The sequence below is a fragment of the Acanthochromis polyacanthus genome, chromosome 8, assembly GCF_021347895.1.
Source record: "Acanthochromis polyacanthus isolate Apoly-LR-REF ecotype Palm Island chromosome 8, KAUST_Apoly_ChrSc, whole genome shotgun sequence".
NCBI classification, from domain to species: Eukaryota; Metazoa; Chordata; class Actinopteri; family Pomacentridae; genus Acanthochromis; species Acanthochromis polyacanthus.
The window spans coordinates 9,709,238-9,736,032 of NC_067120.1; the positions used below are offsets into that span (position 1 = coordinate 9,709,238).

The 26,795-nt window shown below is 39.9% G+C and overlaps 2 protein-coding genes across 2 annotated transcripts in view; one reads left to right on the plus strand and one right to left on the minus strand.

Moving 5' to 3' along the window:
• The window catches only part of ttc23 (tetratricopeptide repeat domain 23), a 37,982-nt gene extending 13,859 nt beyond the window's left edge, over positions 1–24,123 (minus strand). The window contains exons 1-11 of the mRNA XM_022211228.2: positions 23,773–24,123; positions 23,372–23,549; positions 22,234–22,357; positions 21,027–21,183; positions 20,808–20,933; positions 16,633–16,804; positions 16,354–16,459; positions 15,863–15,990; positions 15,446–15,595; positions 13,703–13,785; positions 13,469–13,503 (exon numbers count right to left, since the gene is read on the minus strand). Of these exons, the coding sequence (XP_022066920.2) occupies positions 13,469–13,503; positions 13,703–13,785; positions 15,446–15,595; positions 15,863–15,990; positions 16,354–16,459; positions 16,633–16,804; positions 20,808–20,933; positions 21,027–21,183; positions 22,234–22,357; positions 23,372–23,549; positions 23,773–23,828 (1,315 nt within the window). The 5' untranslated portion in view covers positions 23,829–24,123. The remainder of the gene's footprint in view (positions 1–13,468; positions 13,504–13,702; positions 13,786–15,445; positions 15,596–15,862; positions 15,991–16,353; positions 16,460–16,632; positions 16,805–20,807; positions 20,934–21,026; positions 21,184–22,233; positions 22,358–23,371; positions 23,550–23,772) is intronic.
• Positions 4,335–13,181, plus strand: synm (synemin, intermediate filament protein). Its single transcript, XM_022211227.2, has 4 exons — positions 4,335–5,295; positions 6,322–6,446; positions 8,984–9,063; positions 9,222–13,181. Exons 1-4 carry the CDS (start codon positions 4,498–4,500, stop codon positions 11,261–11,263), a joined length of 3,045 nt encoding a protein of 1,014 aa, XP_022066919.2. The 5' UTR covers positions 4,335–4,497; the 3' UTR covers positions 11,264–13,181.
• Positions 24,124–26,795: the final 2,672 nt, after the last annotated feature.

The window sequence follows — 26,795 nt, forward strand, 5'->3', positions numbered from 1 at the left end:
AATCTTAAAGACAAAACTTTAAATAGGAATTAAACAGAAAACACAATGAAGCATTTAAAAAGAAAATGAAACAATAAAAGGTGGTAAAACATTTAAAAAGAAGAACCTTAAAGATTTAATCTAAAAATTAAACACTGGGAAAGAAAAGGACATTTTTCAAACTGTTTGATCTCTCATGTGAGGGTTTGCATCTCATCCACTCTTGTTTGTGCCAAGGAGAAAAGGAAATTTTTCAAACGAGCCGATAAAACATTAAAAAGGCAAAACATTTTAAATCAGATCAGACATTAGAAAAGAATAAAAGGTAAGAAAAGAACAAAACTAAACATTTAAGAAGAATCCAACTAAAGACAAAACATCTGAAAAGACACCAGTTAGACTTTAGAAAATCAAATTAAACAGAAGAGACAATAAAATGATCAAAAAGAGCAAAAACAGATAAAGGTCTTAAAGCGTTTTCTAGTCTGACATGAAAACATCAAGTTGTTTCTTCAAACATTTTCTCTTTCTGTGTTCTTGATTTGATTGTGGACAGATTTACTAAGAGCTTATTTAAGAAAACTGCTTTCCAGATAAAGTCTACTAGTAGTTGAAGGCATCGATCAAACTAATGTTACCTTCTGATCTACACAAACTTTACTGTCCAGTGAAGAGAATCAAAGTTTGTTCAGGATTTCTAAAGAACCCACAGGTGAAGGTCTGAGAAGAACTCAGATGGATTGTCTAAATGTGAAATCAAGATTCATGGTCACAAGTTTTAAGGCTTCTGTTAACCAGAGAGTTCAAACTAACAGAGAAGTAAAGAGAAACTTTTAAAACTTCAGTCCTCAGACTGTCTGAAGGTTCAAACTAACAGAAACTACTCAAGAACTTAGAAGATTTCCGTCCTCAGACTGTCTGAAGGTTCAAACTAACACAGAACTACTCAGGAACTTAGGAGATATCAGTCCTTGGACTGTCTGAAAGTTAAATCTAACAGAGATCTACTGTGGGACTTAGAAAATTTCAGCCCTCAGACTGTGTGAAAGCTCAGGTCCTGAGGACTCGGGAGGTGTGGAGGCTTTGGAAAGTCTTGGAACTGAGGGTTCAACCCTCCAGCACAAAGGCTGAAGTCCAACCTCCTGAGAAAAATGGTCGAGATGAGACTCGAGTTAAAAAAAAAAACTCGAAAACGACAAAAAATAGATGATAAATGTGCAAAAAAAGAAGAAGAACTAGTATCTGAGTGAATAACTCAGGGGGTAAGAAGAGAGACTACCAAGTGGAAGGTAGCAGGTTCAAGACCCACCACTGGCATTTTTCTTTCTGTCTTTGTCTAAGTTTTTCAAAAAATTTAAGCAGGATCAGGTCTTGAACCAGCAACCTACAGCTCCATTGGCCTATTCTTAACCCACTGAGCTACAGATCAGATAAAAACATATAATTTCGTCATCCCTTTGTCATCGTAGTTTCCAAGTGACCACATGGGTGGAGTCTGGGTGGAGTCAGGGCGGAGAGTAGGTGGGGAGGTGGGTGGCAACCTCCCCCCCTCTACCCCCCACCTCCCCCCACTGCCCCCCTCTTCTCCCCCACCTGCCCCCACCACCCACCACACCTTCCCCCGCCCAACGAGTTTTTCAGGTTTTCGCGAGTTCTTCGAGTCTCGACGGGTTTTCCCGAGTTTCTGGAGCTTCCACGAGGTCAGAGGCAGAACAAGTTGTCATGAAGAGGTGTTGAAGTCAGCGAGGATGGAGTGAGTTTTTACAGCGACTAGAAGGAAGACGACTAGAAGAGCAAGAGAAGGTCAACTTTTATCAACCTCCATCCAGATGTTCAACTTGATATTTTTGAAATTTTTAGCACCACAAACCTTTAGTATCACACTTTATTATCATTTATTAGGAGTTTAATAGAATCCACCAGCAGATTTAGTTTTGTTGAGAAACTTTACTCTTGTCGTCGTGGGACTGCAGGACTTAAAACTGTTCCTTCTATTTGACCTCATGTTTATTAGTTTTAGTGGAGAAAGTTATTTTTGTTGTCGATTAGTCTATTAAAAACCAAATAACAAATTGAATTAGTCAAGAGGTTTACATTTCTTACTTTGTCATATTTTAAATAAAATATAAAAATAAAATACAAAAAATATAAAAATAAAGCATCTTGAGACAATTTGACCTGTAATTTGCATTATAGAAATAAAATTGAATTGAAATTGTATGCATCTTGTAATGTTGGAGTAATTCAGCCATACATGTTGGAAAACACATTTTATTTCCCAATTAATATGTTGATTGTTTTCTCCAGTAATTCATCTCTTGCTTTGGTTTATAAAATGTCAAACCCAAATATATTCAGTTTCCTGTCATAAAAACCAAAAAGACTGACATTCATGATGCAGGAATCAGGCAGTTTTTCACTTTTTATCTTAGTTTAGTCAGAAAGACAGTTGATAATGTGTGAATTGTTGCAGCTTGTGAGCCGTAAAAGGTTTTAATGTTTGGGGCTGAGTGTCAGAAAACATTTAGAAACCAACATCAACAAAACAGCCAACAAAGATTTGAACATCATTCAAATCTTTAAGCAGATCAGAGCATGTACAGGCTAGTTTTAGAGCATTTCCTTCCATCCAGTAGGCAGCGCTATGGCTTTAAATTAGCATGTGAATGTGATCAGGGCAGGACATTGACCAGAGATGTAAAGTTTGAGACAGATTAGATCATGCTCAGGCCAGTTACACAGCATTTCCTGGTTCATGGTGAATTGTAAATTTCCAGGGGTCGCCATTTCTACGCCCTCAGACTTTTGAGGAACATTTTGATAACTTTTGATCACCCATGCCTGCTGTACATCCTGGCAAAGAGGGCAACTCTCTCATCAATTTCTTTGGCAGGTTTTTGAGCATTTTTAACCTGTCAAAAAGTACTTTGTTTGTCACATCAATGGTGCATTGCCACGGCAACAGTGTTTTATGAATCGTCAAAATCTTCACACTGTGGCATCATCTAGGTGTGAACACTAAGCTGTCAAATTTCTAGAATGATATGACAAAGTATCGGGCAATGGGACATGCAAATGTAATGACAGGAACTCCCTGTTACCATTGGGTGGTGCTATGACTATTTCTAAATTCATGAGTGTGGATGTGTTCAGACCCTGACTGGTGTCCATCATATGAAGTTTGGTCCAAATTGGACCACATGCTGCTGAGATATAAATAATTCAATTTTCATGGCGAAACATCAAAATTTGCCGCGCCGGCACAGACACACCCTTTGATGACGAGCCACCATTTTCTCCGGGAATCATCATCACCGTGTTTAGGCTTATGTCACCAAATTTAAGGTGAATCTGATCAACCTGTTGACAATAGTACATCAAAGTGTAAAAAAAGTTTATTTCCTGATATCACAAGGTGGAGTTATGACTGTGAATGTATTTAACTACATGGATGTCGTCAGGGCGGGACTCTGATCATACATGTAAAGTTTCAGGCAGATTGGAGCATGTTTAGCAGACTTATACAGCACTTCCTGTTTGATGGCAAAGGATCACCGTTTTTGGGAGTTGCCATGACCACACCCTTTGACTTTTGCGGAGCATTTTGAGAACTTTTCATCATAAAGGACTGCTGCATATAGTGGCCAAATTTGAGGTCTCTTGAACTTACCCCCGATAAGTTATTATCAGAAAAAAATTTACAGCTAACTCAAGATGGCCGACTTCCTGTTAAGTTTAGGGCATGGCTGTGATTGACTTGTTCGTGTGTCCTGATGTGCTGCATATGCCCCCCGAATATTGTGACTGTAGATGAAACGTCATGGCAGTTGGCCTAATGACCACTTTTTCAATTTTACAGGGGGCGCTATGGAGCCACACGTGCGCAACTCCCATAAAATATCAAACTTTTCGCCAGTCCTGATTTGCATGCAAAGTTTGACGCGTTTTGGGGTATGTTTAGGCCTCCAAAGTAGAGTTTGAAAAGAGTACATGGGGTGGCCAATCAGATCTCGGTTGGAGGCACTGTCCCCCCCCCGTGCCCCCACGGAAGATCCGCCACTGGTGTCCAGACTTTTGACTAGTGTCTATGGAGGTAAATGCATTTTGGGCATGATACTTGATTTAAAATCTAAAGGAAAATATGTGTATAATAACATATAACTGGGCCAGCGTTACTTTTTTTTGTTTGTTTGCTCTCGTTTTGTAAAGTTTAATCTCTCATATTCATACTGTTCTCATTTGGTTTTCAGGGCAGAATGTTATTTTTTCAAACAGCACCTAAACGCACCACAACATCTGCCAGGATCTCGGACGCGCCTGGGACGCTCTTGTGATGCATTTAGGACCCGCCCTCCTCCTCCTGCACTTGTCAAAGGCCACCGCTCGCAAATTACATCACAGTTGCGCCCACAGACGCACACGCAAATGACACCGGGACACCCCGTCTCCTGAACAACTCACCAAACAAGCTTTGATTTGCTTTGAAAAATCACTTGTTTTTAACTATTAAATGCAACGATGCTTCCTTTCAAGAGGACTTTTGAGACCGAGAAACACCAGCTGCAGGAGCTCAACAGCAGACTTGCCCAGTACCTGTCCAGGACGAAGCAGCTGGAGCAAGAAAATGCGCATCTCATCGCGGAAATCAGTCAACTCAGACAGGTGAGGACCGCTGATCGGGAACATAACTACAAAGCTGAAATGCAGGATCTGCGGAGAATGGTGGGGCAGCTGTCGTTGGAGAAGTCCCAGGCGGAGATGGAGAGGGAGAAGATATGGCGAGAGTTGCAGATGGTCCAGTCTCTGTGCAGCGAGCAGACCGACGTGTGCAGGGACGTCAGCGGGGAGCTCAAGGGCTGTGAGAAGGAGCTTCAACACGCACACAAGACCAACAGCGAACTCCAGCAGCGGCTGCTTCAACTGGAGAACGAGTACAGACGCTTGGAGGATGCGCACAGGCAGGAAACGAGCAAACTCCGGCACAAGGTGGAGTCCCGGATGGTTCCCATCATCACGCAAACTTACCGCGGCCCTCCGGTGGTCTCCGTGGAGGAGGTGCAAGAGTACGCCAGAGGTCTGTCCCAGGGATGGATCGAGACCTTTGATATGTACCAGCAGAAGGTGGAGGAGATGGAGCAGTCGATCAAAGCGGACCAGGCCAGACTGAGCGACCTGCAGAGGGAGAAGATGCTATACGCGTGTGAGTTGGACAAAATGCGCAAAGAAGCGGAAAGACAAGGGAAGATTCAAGTGCGTCTTGAGGAGCAGCTGATGAACATGCACGAAAAATTCCGGGTGGACCTCGGTGAATATCAGGTGAGGACAAAAGCATTAAGAAAGAGCAGAGCAGAGGAGGTGTGTATTAATATTACAAAGGGACCAAAGTGAAGATTTAACCACACTGAGTGTTAAAATATCACAAAATATTGACAGAATAATCTCATTTTCATTCCACTGAGCCACAGGAGAAGGGCGAGGCTCGTCCCTCTCCCCCTGCCACACCCACCGATCCTTAAAGGCACTGGTGCAGCTGCAGCACTGAAGGCTGCAGCAAATTAATTGACATGGATCAGACTGATTCTTAAGCCCAAAAACTATCACATCCACAATCTAATTCTCGGTTGAGATTTATGACTAGATTATTGGCATCCTCTAGCTGTATGTTTTAAGTGCATCCTAACACATGGGATAGATTCTCCTCAGTCCATAATGACCAGCATGAAGTGGTCTCTGGCAGGTTTGTGCTCCACTAACTGTCCAAAGCGTGGATCTTCATGCGTGCAATGTTTGACCTCAATATAAAAGGATTGAATAGCTTGACTGGCTGAACGCATCCAACCTGCCCAGTGCTTTATAGCTGCTAAATTACTCCAGCCACTTAAACCAATTAGCTGTCAGACTGACAAATCCTTATTAGCCTCCTAAAGATGGAGCCCCAAGTAAGGTCAGTCAGTTACAAATGACAACACTGGCTGCACACTCCAGGGTGATTTCCATGTAGTAGCATCCAACACTTCTCAGTTTAACTACATGTTAAAATTAAAGTAACTGGATGTCAAATTTTACAGGAAAATCAAAAGTAGTTACTGTTTGGTGAGACCTGATTTGTTGGTTTGAAAATTTGGAACTGGAAAAATGATTTTTGTCAGTAGGCTGCAGTAAAAATTGCAATGAAAGACTTATGGTTAACAAGAGATTTGAGTGATTATGTGATTTTAGTTAAACTGCATGGCTAAACAAACAAAAAGACTCATAATACCCAAAGGGATGACCACAGACTTGTAAAATGAAAACTGTGGGCAGAGTGAAAACTTGAAAATGTGTTTGTTTTCTTTCCTTCAGATGATTATTGAGCAGCTGGAGCATGAGAGGAACGCCATGGCTGACACTATAGAAGACAAGATGAGAGACCATCAGCACCTTCTGCAGGTGAAGATGGATCTGGGCATGGAGGTGGCTGCATACAGGTAATGGACATATTTGTGCTTTGTCCGTCGTTCAGTAACAACAAATCAATTATTTAAAGCATGGCTTTGAGTAGAAAAAGGCCTTTTCCCAACAGACATTTTGCCTCAGTAGGAAAAGCACAGTTTTTTTTTTTATAAACTTGAGGGATTCAAGCTCTATTCTACATTCAAACATCCCAGTAAACCCTGACTGTGCAACTGAGCTGAATGGTAAAACCAAAGCAGCTATGTGAAATTCATTCATCCTTCATTTTAGCTTTTAAAACCAGTTCCGACTGTGAGATGTCCACGTGCATTCTATGAATAAAAGATACAGGAAATGAGGGTTTGGTGTCTAGAAAAAAAAAAGCAGTTCAAAATTTCTTGAAAAGTTGATTTATACGTCTAATATGATGAAAATTCTTTTAAATATGAAGCCACTTACAACTGTCATTCCTCAAGCCCCTGCCTTATGGCCTCCCAGCTTTACAAGTCAGTCATGTTTTATTTAGATTCTGTGTAGAAACTGAGGAGTAAATAGTCACTGAGCTACAAAATTTGCATAAAGCTACCCTCCTACTGCTCGCTGCTCCCAGGTAAGCCATTTAGAATTAGCAGCTGCCAGTTTTATTTACTACCTTAAGCCAATTTTTTTGTTTTTCTGTTGTCAGGCAATGAAATGAACATGAAATAGTGACTCAACACACAGCCCATCAATACTACATATAAGCCAGCAGTCACTACAGAACCATTTCTAAGCTGCTGCTCTGCACCTAAACTACTGATTTTAGAACCTGAATGTTGTCTAACAGACTCACCATACATAAGTTCAAAGCAACAACTGTGCTGTGAATGTGTATATAAAATGATCGTTCAGACAGAAAGAAGAGATACAAAGTTCTGGTTATCCACGTCTGTCAGCTCCCTTGTGGCCACCTGTTTTGTTTTGTGCCGGGAGGCAGAGAGATTCTTGTTCCTGAACGGGGTGTGGACAGCAGTAACTTTGTTTTTAAAGTTATTAACACTAAAATAGTCTGTTTGGAATGAGGCTAAAACAGTCCTGGTAAATATGGATCATTTTTGTAGTATTTTAAGCTGAAAAAAATGAGGGACACATTCTGGGGCCCTGTGAGACTTTCATTAATTTGCTGAAAAGAGACACAATATGTCCTTTAAGAGCTACTCTAGTTTAAAGAGTATGAGCTTCTCAAATCTATTCACTAACAAAATTCAAGTTCAATCTAAAAGGGATAAGAGCTGGGGGTATGATTGATTTCTGTGAGGAAAAGTAGAAGTACATGTGAAAATACAGCCAGGACAGAAATGTATAGCTCTACATAGTAAGCTCTTTTTTGATGAATTTTGGTTTTATACTCCTTCTATGGACATAATTACATGCTTTCAAGAACAGATGACTGGTCAAAGTAGCCCATCCCTTCCTGAAGTTACTCCTAACTTAATTAGCAATGTCATCATTTCACATTAGGATAAATCAGCTGCTCGCTTCCTCCTGGTCTTGACACTCAGTGCTCCTATCTCAGTGAAAATGATTAGCTGAAATATACTGTCATTAATACTACACATACTGTGCATACATCTTTGAAAAAGTTGTTAAAATTTTCTCTGTGATTTGTGTTGATGAAGCAAAATTAATTATATCTGACATTTCTTATCCAATTATAGCATAGTACATCTAGTCTTCATGCTCATAACATAACCAGATGACATGTGGTGACATACGAACAGACTATTTTTACTGAAAGGCAAGGCTATTTATAAAGTAGTTCATAAACAGTATTTTCACATTTCAAGAGTGTGTCTTTGTAGTTACCATTGTTGTGTAATAACTTCTTGTCTCCATTTTCATTGCATTTCAACTGTCTTGAAGTTGTTGATTGATAATTAAATTTTATGAAGTCAATTCCCAGGAAGTACTCCAGTAGACTATCTATTCCAGTGTGCCTTTATGTATTCTCTACAGGCACATCTGGTTTGTTTTGAACGTTTTAAATAGACAGAATGCTTGCTTAGAGACGTGGCGGCAGCATGTGTTTTGGTACGTGTCACGAGTCAGCTTTTGCTTTAGGATTCATTAGGAAGTGTGGTCAGCCCTGCATTGTAGTCGTTATTTTTAGGTCAGTCTTTCAGAAGGCACTCTCCAGAGAGGTTGTTCTTTTTTTGTGCCACTTGTTGCTGTTGTAGGCTTGTTGAAGCATGGCCAAGGAAAGGTGAGCTGCTTAAACTAATTCCAACAGTATTTACAAAATTATTTATTAGATTACAGCAGCTTGTTTTGATTTTGATGATTACTACCCTATATGGCCAGGTCCGGGATTCATACCGTCTTGTAAGCCTGTTGAGTTTAGTTTGAGAGGGTTGAAATGGCAGAGCTGAATGAAGTACACCGTCTTGTGAGGTACTTGCCTTTGATTTGTCTTTGTAAATACATGAAAAAATTGCTTTGTTGAAAGAAGGGGAGAGTCGGAGATTTACTCTGATTTATTTGTAGCTTTATTTGTCTTCAAGAGTGTTTAATCTTGTCTCTTTTCTCTGTTTAGGGCTCTACTGGAAGGTGGGACAATAGGTATGCAAGATGCACAAAGGAGGGGGACTCAACATCAGAGAGAAAGAATAATAGGTACTGTACTGAAAAGTGTTTGAGTTATTTTTATTCATATAATGATTGCCAGATGATATTATATCTATCTATTTAAATGGGAATATGCTCAGATATTTTGCAACACTCAATAGAAGGTGCCAATGTGTCATTAATTATTTATGCTAACTACTTCTCAGATATCAAGATGCCTTCCCAACCCTACACTCCACGAGCTTCCACCCTAACCACCAGACAACATATGGACATACGGTACTCGCCACCAACATCCAGCGTGGGAAGGTCCCCTGTGTCTCTCTCTGGGTCGAGAAGTCCCTCTAGGGTCATTCCCATTTCAGTTGCAGAGAGAACTCGCCATCAGAGTCCAACATCCAGGAAGGACATGATCTCATTCAACAAAGCTCGAGCTGCTGCTTCAGCCTCTGCTACCGCCACCAGCACCAAAGATACACAAATAGGCCAAAGAGAAAAGCAAATGAGTCAGAAAACAAAAGCAGAGGATAAACCTGTGAAAATAAAACAAGAAGAGAGCCATATTAGCCCCATTAAGTCTTCTGCAGCTGAGACCACATCAGTAAAAGTGGTGCCACCGCCAATGATGAACCTCGAACGCACAAAAACCGAGACAGAAAGCAAAAAGCATGTGTCAGATGAAAAAGAGAAAGGCAGCGATTATGACAAGTCCAAGGACAAAGAGAGAACAGAGTCTACAATAGGCCCATCTGAGAAAAAGATTTTAGACTCTGTGTCTGTAGAAGAGATAATTGAGAAAGTGATCAAACCAGCAGGTTTAGAAGCTAAGGTCTGCTCATCGGGAGAGTCAAAGGTCAGATATCATGTGGAGAAAACTGAGCTGGAAGACGGAACGACTAAAACACAGATTGTGCTGGAGTCCAAAGTGGAAGAAGAGCTGGATGTTTCTGAGGACTCTGCTCTGGATGAAATACTGAGCCAAGGTGTAAAGAAGGTCTCACTGGAGGACATCAAGGATACAGCAACAGGAAGCATGATCACAAATCTGCTAAGTGGCCTCCAGGGAGGACAAAACCTAGAAAACAAGTCGGTCAATGTGGAAATCATTGAGGAACCAGTGGAGTCTTATAGTGAAGAGGAGCTTGAGGTTGAACAGAAGTCCAGATCTAGTTTCTATGAACCCTCTACATATTTCCAAATCGAGGAGCTAGATAATGTCCCCCATGGCACTCAGAGGGGCGATGATGATGCCATGCAGTCCTCCATAACAGGCACAGATCAATCCAAGGGGGGATATGTACAAGTTCAAGAGGTCTCAAGAGAGAGTGAATCCTCACACTTCTCCCATGACCAAGATTCTCATGAGTATTTTGTCTCTACACCAGATGACAACCTTTCTGAACCTGAGGAGGGTGGTGGGATAACTTCGTATGGCCATTATGGCATTGTAGATGACCTGTCAGATGAGAGGTATTATCAAGATGAAAGCCTTCCCCAGAAAAGAGTGACTGTAGAGGAAAGTGAAGAATACAAGTTACCGTCAGGAGATCGTCTATTTGTCAAAGAGAGTTTTCCAGAGTGCATCATTGAAGAAGAGGTTCGGGTCTCACCTATAGTGCAGGAGTCGGTGCTTGAGTTCCTGAGAGAGGACTCTTTGGAGCCCAAAGATCAGCTGAGAGGGGCAATCGAGAAGCTACAAAGCTCCGTGTCAGGTCCACTAAGAGAGGAGCTGGCTTTCCTCACAAAGGTGAGCAGTGAAAGTCCTCAGAATGTGGCTCTCGATGTCAAAAAAGTGCAACAGTCAACTGACAATGGCACCATGACTATAGTTGCAGAGCTAAATGTCTCTCAAAGCCTGGAAGAGTCTGGACTGCTGGATGCAGGAGATGATCTGTCTGAAGACCAGATCATGGCAGCTCTCAGATCCTCTAACCTAGGGCTGGAGAAGGCCTTCCAGGGCGGGGCAGGAGGAGGCTACAGTATCCGAGTTGTTGAAGATGATGATGCTCATAGTGGGGATTTTGATGTCTTAGGCAGTGAAGGAGAATCTGCGTCTGAAATCACTCAGAGATACGTTAAACTGGGACAACCAGAGAAGTCCTTCAGCTTCCAGATGGATGTGCAGGAAAGCCATGCTGAGGGTACTTCAGAGCCAGAGCTGCAGTCCCACATCTTGGAGACGCCAGTGAAGATTTCTCAAGAGAAAAGAGTCGCAACAATTTACCTTGAGAACCCCTCTGAAGACTGAGAAAGATTTAAGTCAAAGATATTTCCAAACTCAACAATTGCCAATGTATGACTGTATGTTGAAGTGCACATTCAGAAGCTATCCTAATGCTGCAGTCCACACACTGTAATAATGCTATCTAAGTGATTTTGGTTTGCTCTTTTATTATACTTAAAGTTTGCTGCCTAAAGCTTGGAGTAAATCCAGTTATTTAGTTACAATTACCAGATTAATATAGCCTTTGGTATTATATATAGCAGTACTAAAATACTCAGTACTAATACTAATAAGAATTAGATGAACTTACAATTGAAACATCAACACATTGTAGCTATTTTTTATGGTAGGCAATACTGATATGTGTTGCATTAGTATGTTTAACCTTTTCATAACTACCAAGTTATCATCTAATAGCTTTGTTTATTCTTTTTAGATTCCTCTATTTTTGTACTAACCTGTGCTAAACAGCTTTAACGGCTCATTCTGCAGATTATGGCACAACATCAACCAGGCCATCACTAAATGACTGTATTTGCCATGATGCTGAGTCCTCGGTTAACATTTCATGTAGACCAACACAGGACACTTAGACACATGAATTGCTGTTCCACTAGCAGACTGGGGCTTTAAATTTTCTTGTGTCTTGGGCACCTCTACAAAATGGAATGTTGTTAGTACATATTAGATCGAGGAACACAGTGGTTTGTTTTAAGAAGTAGTCACTATTGTGAACAGAACAGAGTGAAGCTTATGTAGTATAGTGGGAGTGATAAAAACAAGATGTCTTCTGACATTCGTCTTAAAAAACTTTGAACTAATTGTGACACTTAAAAGTGATTATTTACTCACACCTAATTGTACATTTTAAATAATTGGAAGAAAAAGAATCATCTGTATTTCAACCAAACTGGAGTTACATGATCAGCGCAGTTTGTGAGAAACATGTTTCTGCTAAGCGCATGTTTACGTGGTGTGTACCAATGCCACACATTTCTACATTACCTAAAGTGAACATTTTAGTCTGAACATGTAATTGTAGATTCGAAATTCAAAATTGTGGATTGTACCATTTAGAATTCCAAACCATTTTTGTCAATTTGGTAAGCAGTAGTCAGAATCTTAATGAATTAAGAAGGTCCAGTAACTGTGAAATGTAATCACATCCGGTTGTGATGTATGTTGACTATGGCACGTCTCACTTGTCCACGTTTGTCGGCTAACACAGTGTTGGCTTTAAGGATTCACCTTTGCTCTGGCCAAAGAGTGTGTTTATGACTGCGACTATTTTTGGATCATCAGCTTAGTGGCATTGAGTGTTCCCTGGGGTTTGTTGTGTTGTGCACTAGTTGTAGAGGTGGAAATGGAACACTATGGTTACACTATACGTTTTGGAGATTTTCTCTAAGTGGTTGTATAACTTAGACTTTATAACTACAGAGCAACATCTTTGCAGAATTGGCATTGTTAAGAAAACATAAATGCAATATTTAACATAAATGCTGTGCTTTTCTTAATATATTCATTGGAAATAATCAGAAATCTGCAGACAGAAACCGGAATTCAAGGGCTTTGTTGCATTTAAGTGCCCCGATATATATCCATTTTCCATACATTTTCTTACCTGCAAACAATTTAAACACAAACACTATTACATTGGTGCACTTAAGCTGTATCTTTATATGTGTGTGAATCTGGATACTATGTGCCATTTCATAGCATGAACAAATTGTATACATAAGAAGAAATCTATGGATCTCTGAAAAAAAAATGTTTGAGTCAGTCTTTAATGAATGTGGAATGGATAGACCAACATCAATGATTTCATATTGACATTGTAATTTGTATTCAGTACAAATGACAGTTTGCTTTGGTTGACATTGGTTCCAGCCCCTACTAAAATTAATTAATATGTTAACATTATTAAAACATATTGTGGGCATGTTTTGTGTGAGTATTTCTTTAAGGCCATCTTATTTCACCTGATGTACAAAATGACAAAAACAAGTCAAGTTAGTTGGCATATTGAGCAATTGATTTTAGGCGGTGGCAGTTACCTGCATAATCATGACGGATAGATTTCACACATACACACACAAAAAATGCACACTTTTAACATTATTGTAGTGACAAAAAAAGAAAAGAAAATTTAAGAGTCAGACGTGGAGTGTTCATCGTTACCACTGGATGGTACATGTGGAAAAGTGTGAGGTATTGTTTTCCTTCTACCTTGCCTCTGCAGTCTCTCAGCCACCTCTGGTGCCCTGAAAACAGACAGTACATGACTGAATCACTAAAACATGGGCGGCATTCTTACACATCTGCTGCTTCACTGACATCGGGAGACATAATTATACTACTAAAATAGAAATGTTAACGGGCAATTTAGTATCAGGAGAGTGAAATGTCTTAATAGGAATTACACTTTTACTATAAATATAACTCCATGTTCTGCAGATTTACCGAGCAAGCATGTCCACAGCCTTCTGTATGGCTTTCGTCTTTTTGTGCTGAGGACCATACAACAAACTCTGGATCTTCAGGCACTACAATTTAAAAAAAAATATTGAGAGCAGAGAGAGTGGTCAGTGAAAGATGAGAGGGGCAACTCACATTCAGAGGGGAAGCAACACTTCCTAGCAACATGTGAATGCACTAAACATACCAAAATAACCACTGTAGCTGTCCAAGGTTTATGTAACACCTGCGCTGTCCACTCAGAGCATCAGGTCAGCGAGGGGGATCTCCTAGATTTATTGTACGGACTCTAAACCAACACCCCAGGAATCTGAGGAGTAGGCAACAACTTAAAGACTCAGCCTGAGTCATGTTCCATTCCATCTGTAGTTGGATTTAATCAAATTAGAGAAATAAGCAAAGATTGCTTAGCTCTATGATGTAAGAAAGTATGACTTAATTTCAACTCCAGAAACGTCAGAACATTTAACAGTAAACACATGTATACTATTGCACAACATACGCACAGAGAGTGACAGTGATGTAACAGATATGATAAAAGCCTGCCAGCTATTTCTGCAATCATCAAGAATAGCAAGATGTGAAGGGAATTTTGTAAAAGCAGAGAAATAGGGAGTGAAAAGCTTCGCTCTTCACCAGGGAAAGTAAAACACTGGTAATCTGGAACAGATCCATCTGGCCTCTTGGATGTTTTCACTGTTGCTAAGGTTGATGTAATGGAAGGCCCTTTTTTCAGCAGTACTTCAGAGGAAAGGGGGAATGTCAAATGTGTGTCTGTGGGCACCATTGTTCTCTTTGTTTTTAGTAGCTCTTGTGCACTGTATCGACTGTACGAACCAGTTTTCCACTGGAAAAGCACAAGTTACTCAGAGTGTAACTGGTGTCATGATGACAGCTATAAAAACGCTCTGTGTCAGTGTACTTTAAAAAAAAGGTTACTCGTTGTACGTGGTGTGGAGAGAGTTAGCCCTGATGCACCCTGTCATACTTGGACCCCTTCTGCACTCAGATAGCAATAACAACACCACACAACATAGCAACCAGGCTCCTTTATTTACAGGCATGTCATTACTAGTATGGAGCAAGCCCCCTTTCATGGCGTATTTCAGTATGTTCAGTCGATGGCAGAAGTGATCTCATGGGGCAAATGTGTGGTCATACAGTGTTTTAAAAACAAAAACAGTATGTTACATAAGGAATGAAGTAAGACAGTAGTAACTATAGAGGAGAAACGTGGTTAGATTAACTTAAAGGCTGCTGATTATTCAACGCCTGTGTGCTGAAAGATAGAAGAGTGTCACTTTTGTTTCAAAGGACATAATGGCCTACTAAACTAATTGGGGTCAGTGTCCCTTTAATTGACAGCAGTTAGCAAACTGCCATTCTCTTTCCAAAGTTGTGTTGCCCATCTGTTAGGGTCCATCCAGACTGAAGAAACACAAAGTCACTGTGTGTGATATTTTACACCAGGGAGGGCAGCTCTGCACACGGCACCCTTCCAAGATTAGCATGCGACTCTGATAACACTGAGCTCTAGAGAGATGGTGGAAATAGCTCACCACAAAATGAAAGAGACTGTATGTGTGATCTCAACAGTCCTCTCACCTTCTAACTGATTTAGGTGGCCACACCTGCTGACTGTTGGGTCTTTAATAAAAACCGATGACAGCTACTACTGTGTGCAGCATTACTCCTATAAGACGGTAAATAAGAAAAATATATAATTACCTTTGTCATTGTCCTGTGGGCCTGGTTCATCTTGCCTTCAGTCATTTCCACACTTCCAATAAGCAGAAGAGTGTCTGCGACCTCAGCACTCACGTCACCAAATGCAGATCTTTTAGAATCAAGACTAGTTCTCTGGATCTCTACACACTTCTGCAAAGGTATATTAAAAATAGATTAGTTATCTCTTACCATCTGTCCTATGGCAAATAGAACCAACCACCTGAGAGTTACAAACTCTGAGATAATGTTTTCATGTGCAGCTCTATGGAGAAAATGCGTGAAAATAATCTTGATGTGTGTTTCAAAATTGTATTAGCAAAAATATGAGATGTGTGCTACTCTGCACCTGAAAGGAAATCTTAATGCTGAAATTGTTTGACTGGTCGTAAAAAATCTTAGTTTGCGAGTGTGTGTCACCTCTTGCTGTCCGTTCGTGAGGAGAAAGCGACAAAAGTCGTCTTGGGCATTAAGAAAGGCTGGATCCAGTGGACCTGCACACTTCTTGTATGCACTTAGACTCTGCTCAAAGTAGTGTCCTGCAGAGTCTAAAGCAGCATGGGGAAAATACAAAAACTGATACATGTGTACTTAAATTATGGCAATAATTTTACATTACTGTTGATCATGAAAACCTGTACTACTATGATAATTTTCCTCATAAATTCAGGCTGATAATTTTCACAGTTTCCAGATGGTATGATTTCCATAGCAACCAAGGAGCATACGTTTGCCTTGAGATTTTTGACAGGGCTGAACTTGGACATGTTTTCAAAAGAGTGTTATAAGGCTAGTTTCCATAACACCATCTTAAAGAATTTGACATATAGGAAGACAATAGGATATTCACATCCTAATTAACCCCTTGTGCATATTGCTCAGGCCAAGCCTGTTTATGTGAATAGACTCACCATTGTGATGGGGCTCTGCTGCAGCAGAGAGGATGAGGGCCAGGCTGTGGGAGATCTGAGCCCCCTCTAGCTCCTCTGGGTTGTGACTCATAGCAATGGAATGAGCCTAGCAGAAACAACATGAAATAAGACAGATCACGTACCACCAAATAAGAAGTGTAGCAACCGTACCTAATAAAACAGCTTGGCACTGTCCTAAAGAAGGCCTCACGTGTTTGTGTATGTTGTACAGAAGAGTTGTTTATGATGTAAAAGTGGTCTAAGTGATATACTTCTTGCCTTGGAAAGAAGCTCTATGGCTTGGTCCAAATGACCTCTGTCTTGTTCGATGGCAGCCATGTCCTTGTAGACAGAGCAAGCCTTTTCTGGCTTACTACAATCCTTCAGCAGTTGCAGAGACTTCTCACACTGGCTCAAGGCTGCCTCTGGTCTGTTCTGTCTCTTATAGACCCTGTGGAGCAGAAAGGACATAAAAACAGACTGATTGTTAGAGACGAACAGGCAAACATAATGATATCACATGGATGTGGCTCAGTGTTATCCTTCATATGTTCACAACCTCTCTATAATTTAACCATTGTGATTGAATATACTGTAACTTAACTATGCCGTCTTATTCTGTACACAAAACATTGTTTGCATGATTCAATCCATCACAGAAGAAGGATACACCTTCTGTTTACTGAGGTTTCTTCTGTTTACTGGAAAACAAAATGACTAGACAGTGACCAATCTAGCCTGGTCTACACACCTATAGGGGACTAAAATATATTTAAACCATCACATCTGCAGTATACATCTGCAGCCGACACTGCATTTTGTTTTACGTACAGGGATCAACAAAATATTATTTTAAAAAGTGAAGTACTGACTGTACACTATATAACCTCACACCTGCTACTTCAGTGCTATGAGCCTGTTTCTTGTTACTGAAGCAATTACGTTAGTCTAGCCAAACTGAGGCCTTGCAGAGGGGTGAAGACTTTGGCTGATGTCTGCAGTTAAAGCCTGGTGCAGTGCAAACTATAATAGGGAAAAGTTGCTTTTCTAACTCTTTTTTGGTTGCAGCCATTCACAAATCAATGTCCTTCGGGACTGAGGGTTAAACTGCTCTTAACCCCCTCAGTGTGTTTAAATTCCCATTCCAATATGTCTAAATTAGGGGATGTTTTTGGAGTACGGGAGCTGGAGATCTCTAAGCATAGTACTTGAGAAAACAGGGATAGCAACAGTGCTTTCTATAACAATTTGTCGCCTGATTGTGTACGCGTTCCTCTTAAGCTTCATGTGCTCTTTGCTCTTTCAAAAGCCAGTCTTTTCCTGTCCTGCTGGATGGCGCTGCTTTGGCTACTACAGAGCACGAGGGTGGAAGAGTGGATGGTTGCATTATCCTCTGCAAGGACATGGGATCCATCACGCTGTGGTACTAACCTTCTAATGGACTCTAAATTTAATTCAGCTCTCCAGTGAAGGGGGTGGCCTTTGTCAGAGGGCAAAATGCACTCTACTACACTGTCTGTAGCAACATTACAATCACAAAATAGTACAGGAAACCCCCTTTCAAAAGCCTGTCCACACTGTACAGAGCATACAGTGGTTGTGTGTGGTTTTCTAAATGACAAGTCAAAATCAGTCTGTGGCAGTGTCCCATTTGATTTAAGAGTTATCTAATGTGCCTTCCAGTATTGTGAGTGAATGAAATGTTTTTACTGTGGCCAACATGTGTGGGAACCAAAAATACAAGCTTCATAGTCTTACGTCTCTGAACCACATGAATTTGGGTATTTATGGCTCAGAGGCTATGTACCAGCAGCACAGGTTACAAAAACACCGTGAAAACTCATTTCTTCTAATTTTCCCATGAATCTAAGATTATCCTGACACGTCTTGATGGATGGAAGAAGTGCCCCACCCATAAGTGTTCATTGGGCAGGCACTTCAGGTCCTTTTAGGGCAGCAGAGATGGCTGAAGCTGTACTACATTCCAGCATGGCTCGAGTCCTACCATTCTGCCTGCATGGACAAACAGACACAATGCCTCTCTATCCTCTCATTCACTCTACATCCTTATGCACTTCCTGGTGGAACAGTAATATGTCAGAACCCACTGAAATATACCAAGAGTCCACATTGCTGGGAATTAAAATAATTAAGGATTTGTAGATGTGTTGCCAAGCAAGCCACACAGAACTCTTTTGTAAATGTTTCCAGAAAATGGTTGACGTAAGTTTGCTGGGCTCTCATTTGGAAAATGATACAGTAAAGCCGAGCCAAAGTGAAAACAGAGGGACAAAAACACAACGATCTACTTCAGCAAATTCGTACGGTGCTTTAAACAAGGCATTTTAACTGATGGGGCTTTTTATTGAGTGCCTCAGGTGGATATGGGTGAAAAAAAAACACACTTAACTACCGTTTGGTCTCAACTGTGGCTGTCTACAGCAGAATCCCTGCTGGTTTTATTTCAGTCAACTAATCACAGAGAATTGTACAGCTAGAATAAGTGGTTATTGAAAATATCTACATTTTTCAAAGGGAATCAACTAGAAATTGGATCCAAGCATGAGATCATACATGCTGCATATACTATACAGTTATTAGCCCACATAAACAATAAGAATAGTGGAACAGTACCACTGATAACAGTACAAACTCCATTTTCACAAAACTGGTAAACAGAGTACACAATTATATGATGCAGGAACATGGAAATTAAGTTAAGGGTGGAGAGAATTTCTATTCCTTATTCAACTAGATATCATTTCATTGAATAATATGTGAACTAAATTTGCAGTTTTATTACAGTGATCACAATGAAGCAAAGAAAAGAAGCAATCTTAGCTGGCATGGACTAAGAATAAAGACACAAAAAATATAAACCTATCAATAAAGCTCCTCCTGATAGAAATATCTCAACTGATTGATCACAAGTGCACACCTTGACAGTGAATCTCAAACTGAGCAGAATGTTTGGACGAGGATCTATAGCGAGAGCTGAGCTTACTTCATTGTTCCAGGCTTTGGTGGGAACATTCCCCTCCATCACAACAGTGTTGACTGACAGAGCTTTAGACGCATGCCAAATTCTTAGTCATCACCTAACAAAAGAGATTTAGTAAGCTTACACACAAGCCAGAGTCTGCACATTTTTTCAATTACACATATCATGTCAACAAACTCTGACTCTCTGAAACAGATCAAGATGGCATAATTTACAAATTCCTATGGCTGTAGCTCACTTTACCTCAGTGATCTCGATCTGAAGTGAGAGCATTAACCATTTACTGAGTCAAGACGCATGCCTTTGATACCAAGTGGTCGTCTCACATACCAGGATTAACAGGATCAAAATAAACATGAAGACATTAGTAGGAGGGTCTAAACCCAGGCAAGACTATATTTTCTTTCCTGGTTGTGCTTCTAATTTCACCACCAGTAATTTAAGCTATGACAAGTAGATGCTATTTTTTATACTCAAAGGCCACACAGTTCCCGTAAAAGACTATCAATCTGTACTCCACTTGATCTCTGTGTAGGTGTCTCCACCATGATCCTTTTAATTCTGTAATCTTTTCCTCAGCATGTGTACTACCCTTGGGACCTCAGTTGTAAAATACGACCATCAGGTTACAATTGTACATTCTAAAACGGTTGAAACAAATACTTAACATATAAATAGTAGTCAATCTTAAGCAACTAAACAAAGCAGCTGGCATTTAACACAGTAGCTGAGGGCTTTACAATATCTCAAAGGGGCAGAGGGATATATAACAGAGGAGAAGATCAAGGCTAAAAAGAAATTAAAGAAAGGCAGAAACTTCATGAAGAAATGCTTTAAAAGAGGACACATCGTTCAGTTCCATCTGTGCCTTTGCCTCATCAGCGACTGACTGAGTGGACATACAGAAACCCCACCCACCATGTCTGTAAGCATCATTACAAAACACCCACGCTTTGTGCTGATTGGACTGGACAATAATAGGGGAAATCCAGACTGGATAAGAGATTGTTTTCAAAAGAACATGAAATAATGGTGTTTATACTCGCATAAATAAGTCTGCACAAATCCCGTCTCTGAGACAAACATTGCAAAAGGCAGATTCTGTGCAAACTTGCTGGAGTCTATTGCCATCTTGTGGTCAAACTTAAACTGAAAATATAGTCATGATAACTAGGAGACTTTTAGAAAAATTAATATTTAGACACAACAGAAATTGCTTAAATGCTCTCATGCTCCAGCCTATAATTTAAATTTCCACTGAAGAAGCCTGTTACTTTTTGATTTGGCTCAATTTGGACATGATACTGGAAGAAAATAGAGCCAATCACCTGATTACCAGACAGCACTACTAGAAACAGAGTTGCACCTGATACTAAACACTATTGGATGTAAATTCTGACTTGCTCACTTTTCTATTTTAATTATATATTTTTTGAATTACATACTACTGTACCTGCATAGACCAGTGGAGATTTCCAGCTGAGTCTTTATCTTCTCTTCCTGGCTGACAACATTTTGTTGATGAAGCTCCTCAATAATGTGCTCTGCCTCCAGGAAAGACGATTCTGCCTCCACAAAAGTTAAGCAGTCAAGGATTTTTCAAGCATTTTTTTGAGTCCATAAATACATTCAATCCCATACAATATAGTCAAACCTATTATTGAAAGGATATTTGTCTGTAAGAAGTGAAGCACCTCCCTGTGTGAGGTGTATGTCCAGAAGACATGTGAGAACCTCTAAATTTTCAGGCTTGCAGGAGGAGATGGTAGAGCAGAACGGTAGCAGTTCTTTAGCCAGGACTGAGTGCTCCTGGGCCTGCAATGCCCAGCCTAGAGAAACAGACAATATCAAATCAAATTTTATTTATATAGCACTTTTCATGAAAGAAAATTGCAACGCAAAGTGCTTTACAGGTTAAAAACAATGCCTCACGATCCGACCATTGAACCCCACCTCCTCCCAATCCCACACAGTACAGGAACACTCATACCTCCCCACCACCCACACCCACCCCGCAAACATGCAGTGAAGTGACAGACATTAAAATAGTTGACATATGGCTGAGTACAGATGAACCAGAGGAGGAAACACCACCTGAGGAGCCGTCTGCACTGAGAGCAGCAGGTCAGCCATGGCAGCCAGGGCATGACATGGCACCCAGTGGAGGCGTGTGAGGGACACTTAGACTCCACTCGTGCTCTCACGGCACCCAGGCAGTCACAGCTGAACACCGCTCTCGATACAGAGGGCTCCCTCCAAGGAAACACTGGGATAAGGGAAAAGACTTGAGCTAAGTAAAACAAGATAAAATCAGGGTAAAACGTAAGATAAAACACAGGAATAATAATAATAGTCATAATAAAATAATATAACTTTACAAAACAAATAAACAAAAATTAATAGGTAAGTAAATAAATAAATTTAACATTAGACTAAGAATAGATATCAGCTAAAAGCTAGACTAAAAAGGTGGGTTTTGAGCCTGCTCTTAAAAACATGAACGTTCTCTGCAGCCCTGAGGTCCTTCGGCAGGTCGTTGCAGAGGCGAACGCCATAATACCGTTGACAAACTGAAAAACTAAGCGAACATTGTCTTATTATCAAATTCAAAAATATTTTCTTTAATTTATGTGGTGTTTATTAGAGGAAAAAGCACAATAACAGGCTGAAAAAAGATTGATCACTGAAGTATCTAAATCACTGTGAAGCACTGTGAATACAACAACGAATCATATTGAGCTATTTATGTATAGCCTATATTGTATTTAAGAAATTGAAAAGTTGACTCAATTTCAACTTCAAGTTTTTAATACAAGGTAAGGTGATTCAAATTTTCGGTGAAATTTACAGCGAACCTTAAAGCATCTTTGTCGTCTTACCTTTGAAACAGAAATATGCTTTAGCCAGCCTGGCATGGGCCTGGGCCACTTTCAGGTGTCCCTCCCCATATACTAGCCTTGTTAGAGCCACGCAGCGCACCAGATCCTGAACGGAAGCATCAAACTGAACACATACAGTTAATGTCTGTTAATACCGTGTGTCTTTATATGCCATTGTATCACACATTAAAAGTCATATCAATATTACACACCCTTACTTCAATGCTTCCTTAAATAATTCATGACAACTTGACTTGTCAACCTTTCTTAAAAACATGAACAATTGTTTGTAATTTAGTAGCAGCCATCCACTGGACTGGTTGTAGTTCTTAAAATTCAAAGATTTATATCATTAACCCTAAAAACTTTTGGGTTTGGCCTGTTAATGAAAAACAACAATCTACTATCGTTCTCATTTTGTGACATTTTACAGACAAAATTGAAAAGTGATTAAAAAAAAAACTCAAGACTAGGAGCATCTGTATTGTCAAATGTGATGACAATATATTCACATTAGTATCCTGGTTATGAGCTTGATAAGGCCTTAATCTGGTTTTGAGAAATTTAGATACACTACCTGTAGCATTTTAACAGATATCAGGATGTTTGGTTTGGTATCTCCTTACTGGTCACAGTAACATATTCACATAACTGTGTGGAAAAGAGTCCACCTTCCTGCAATCCTCTATGAGACAACAATGGTATAGCTAATAAATGAAAGGAACAACGGACAAATCAAAATTGAGTTTTCAAATGATGGTGTAAAACATGACCTCGCATACTGCTGCTGTATCTACCATGAAACTATAATACATCCATTTCGATATATTCAACCTTAACTAGGAGTTTTTATCATCTTATCATTACATACAGGGATATAAATAATCAGTGCCAAATGCTCCATGTCAATGTCATATCCCAAATGCAATCAAAACCAGTATAGGACTTCGCAAAAGGACACTAATGTGCCAGCAAATTACCTCTGGAGTAGTTATTAGTTGTGGCCTGGGCGGGATGTGCCTACAGCATGTTTAGATCTATGCATATAAATCGGCATAACAAATTGTGAAAGTACATCTACTGGGGACAATTAACTGCAAAATACTCATAACACTACTTCGACCTATACTATACTTACCTCCTGGTTGTTCTCACTGGCCTGAGCCCGGCTGTCAAAGTGTTTGAGCTTTTCTTGTGGAGACATCATTATGAACTCCTTCCTGGCACACCGGGTCTGTGAGGGACTCCGGACATCCGAACCACAGTCAGGAGACACATCCGCAGCTCTGTGGGTGCTGGACAGGCTTTCTGGGGACCTGCAGGTTCGGTGACACGAGGGATGTCACATTATAGAAAGCTACACGTGCACAAACTCCCAGTTATTTGACTGAACTGAACAGAGTGTCGTTGAGCTGTTTATATAATGTTTGGCTTGCTAAGTTAGCATCAGAACCACCAATATGTAGCTGGACTGCAGTAGAGCTGAACAAGTTAAACAAAAGTGGAGGTAAAATAAAAAAAAAGAAAAAGGACACTTACTCGGTCGAAAACTCTGAAGAATTAGGTCGAGTTTTAGTCAGTGCTTGGTCTTCCATTTTTACAAAATTGTGTGGCAGGTTTGTGATTTAAATGGTCGCGGCGCCATGATACTTGTGTTTCCGTGGTTACACTGCGCGTGCGACAGTTGCTAACGAGACCAGCCGCTGCCGCTCCTCCACTTTTGAAAACAACCCCAAATATTATCGCAAGTGAAACGCTACAATGCCTAAAATTCAACTCTGAAAGCATGCCAGTTACTGGAACCAGTCTCCTAAAGCCATGCTTAGTACGCTAAGGTACTCTGCTACAGAATCCATCTCTTGAGTCGCTGTTTCTGGAGGCACATTAGGAAGTGGGGTGCATTCAAGAACCATAGTGTTTATAGAAAACGCACCTTCATACATCGTTTCTAAATGACAAAAAATTAATTCTGGTTACACATGATGCTACAGATAGTTATGTCAGTTGATGACTTGGAAATAAAACTACAAACGCTGTAAATATGACACATGGTTGCAAAAGAGTGCGTCAATTAACTATATTGTAGCACTTAAAATGGACAGCCATGGTTTTGCAATTCTAGTTAATGGTACCTGCAGATTTCACTTGAGTTTTTTTCACTACTTAAAAGCCAAAACTTTAATAACAATGTGGTCTTCTTTCTGCTCTCTTTCATTCTAGTTTGGAGAATATGTGTATTTACATAAAACATTTTCTATTTTACAATTGAATGAAAGAAAGAAAGAAGAAAATGAAATGAAATGAAATGTGACAACTCAATGCAAGTGATTTAGAATTTCCAACTACTATCCCTCATGCTCTTTCCTTTCCCCTTACCCCAACTATTCAAGGCAGATGACCAACCTCTCTGAGCCTGGTTCTTCCAGAGCTTTTTTTCTGGTTAAAGACAGTTTTTTTTCTCTCCTACTGTCACCAAAGAACCTGCTCAAATACAATATTTCAGTTTGGTGGATTTCTCTCTATGAGTCAATGAAAAGTATTCAGCCCACTTGGAAGTTTTCCCACTTTTTTACTGAAAATTTCATCTGGCTTTATTTTTGACTGCCTGTCAAAAGAAGAGCCTTTCATGTTAAAGTGAAAACACATTTCTACAAAACAATGTCAACTACTTTAAAATATAGAATGTAAATTAAGTGACTGCATAAGTATTCAATCCCTTTGAAGTGACTTGCTTAGTTCAACAGTCACCTGGTGCAACAAGTCACACAATCACAGCCTGAACTAATTCTGAACTTGTGGTACCTATGACCTAAGACACCTATATCATGGAAGGTATATTTAGTAGTTCAGAACATTTCCAAGTCACTGATTATCCGCTGAAGTGCAGTTTAAACATTTCATTAGAAACGTCTCTGGGAAATAATAAATTGTATGATTATGATTTTAGGAACAACCATGTTTTTTTGTAATCTTTGGGCCCCATTTAAAGAAAGCATCTGTGTATAAGTCTTTTTTGCTGTTCCTGACATTTGATTAAAGGTACACTTTAGGAAGTTTGTTCTATGTTTTTAGTCTCTTTGTATCTGAAAATAAGCAAACTCTGTGTGGTTCCTGACTCTCTCTCCATCCACTCCTCCTCACTTACTCATAGACTGTGTATAGTGGACGTAGCATCTGGCTCCAGAATTGAAGCCAACCCGGAAGTTTCAAAACTTGTAGTATCACGCCGTCCACTAGGGTTGGCTCCAAAAAGCTTTTTCTCCATAGACCCCAATTCATTTTTGGAAAAAATAAAATATGATAGACTGATTTTCTACAACTCAGGATTTTTTTCCCGTTAGTTTTCATGGTCAAAATGAGAGATCAGGTGGCCGATCTTAAAATAAATCAATACTGAATTTTAAATAAATCGTTAAAGTTGGCGGAGCCAGGGGGCGTGGCTATACTTGATAGACAGCAACAGAAGCCTCTGCGGTAAAATGTGGGCGGGATAAGAGAGTCCTCAGCCAATCCTACCCCTAGTTGCTCTCCGGTCCAGCCTGTTTGATGACACTTTTTACGTCACTGGCTCCAAAAAATCCAAAACAGCGACCAGGAAGTAGCAAAATCCGGGCTTCGTTTTCTCAGCGTTGAAACCAACGGGTGACGTCACGGTTAGTTTACGCCTGCACTTACTGCAGCTCAAGCACACCAGCTCATCTATGACATTTCTCAAACATTGTAGAACAGGGGTGTCAACTCATTTTGGTCCAGGGGCCACATACGGCCTAATTTGATCTCAAAGGGGCTGGACCAGTAAACTTATAGCATAATTACCGAGGAGTAACAATAAGTCTAAGTTTTTCCGACATTTTAGTGCAAAGGAGAACAAGTATATTAGAAAAATCTTTATATGTAATGAACTGTCCTTTTAAAAAATTATATTAGAAACAACCAGAGATTAAAGTAAGTGCAATTTCAACAACACTATGACTCAGTTTAACATTTATTTGTGTGCATTGTGCATTACAACTGATCACAGTGATTGTACAATGGCACAACATATTTAGTCACAGGTATGTGTAACTTAAAAACATAGTCCTGGAATTTAAAAAAAAAATCAAACTTATCAAGATATAGAAATTTTTTGAAGTCCGTTCTCCACATCTGGAAAGTAACTGTGAACCCCTAAATTAACTCTGCACACCTTTAAATCTTAAGTAGCAGCTATTTTATACAGACAGTTAAGAAAGTAAAGTAAAACTTTCTACGATGTGAAAAAAGTTTTAACCAGAGAGTATTTTGAAATGTCTCTTTTGTTTATTCTTTCTTTCTTTCTTTCTTTCTTTCTTTCTTTCTTTCTTTCTTTCGTAGATTTGTGCTTTTCAAATTCCACGTGTCTGTCAAATTAATACACAGCTCACATAGGACTAGGTTGGATGAACAGGGCAGTAACAGGGCGCCACATTTTCTTTAGCAGCCATAAACCTGCTTACATGTGCTTATAATATGAAATTAATTATATTTTCCAGCAGAGTAGCTACTACTCAAAGAAAATGTAGATTTACTACATTAAGTACTAA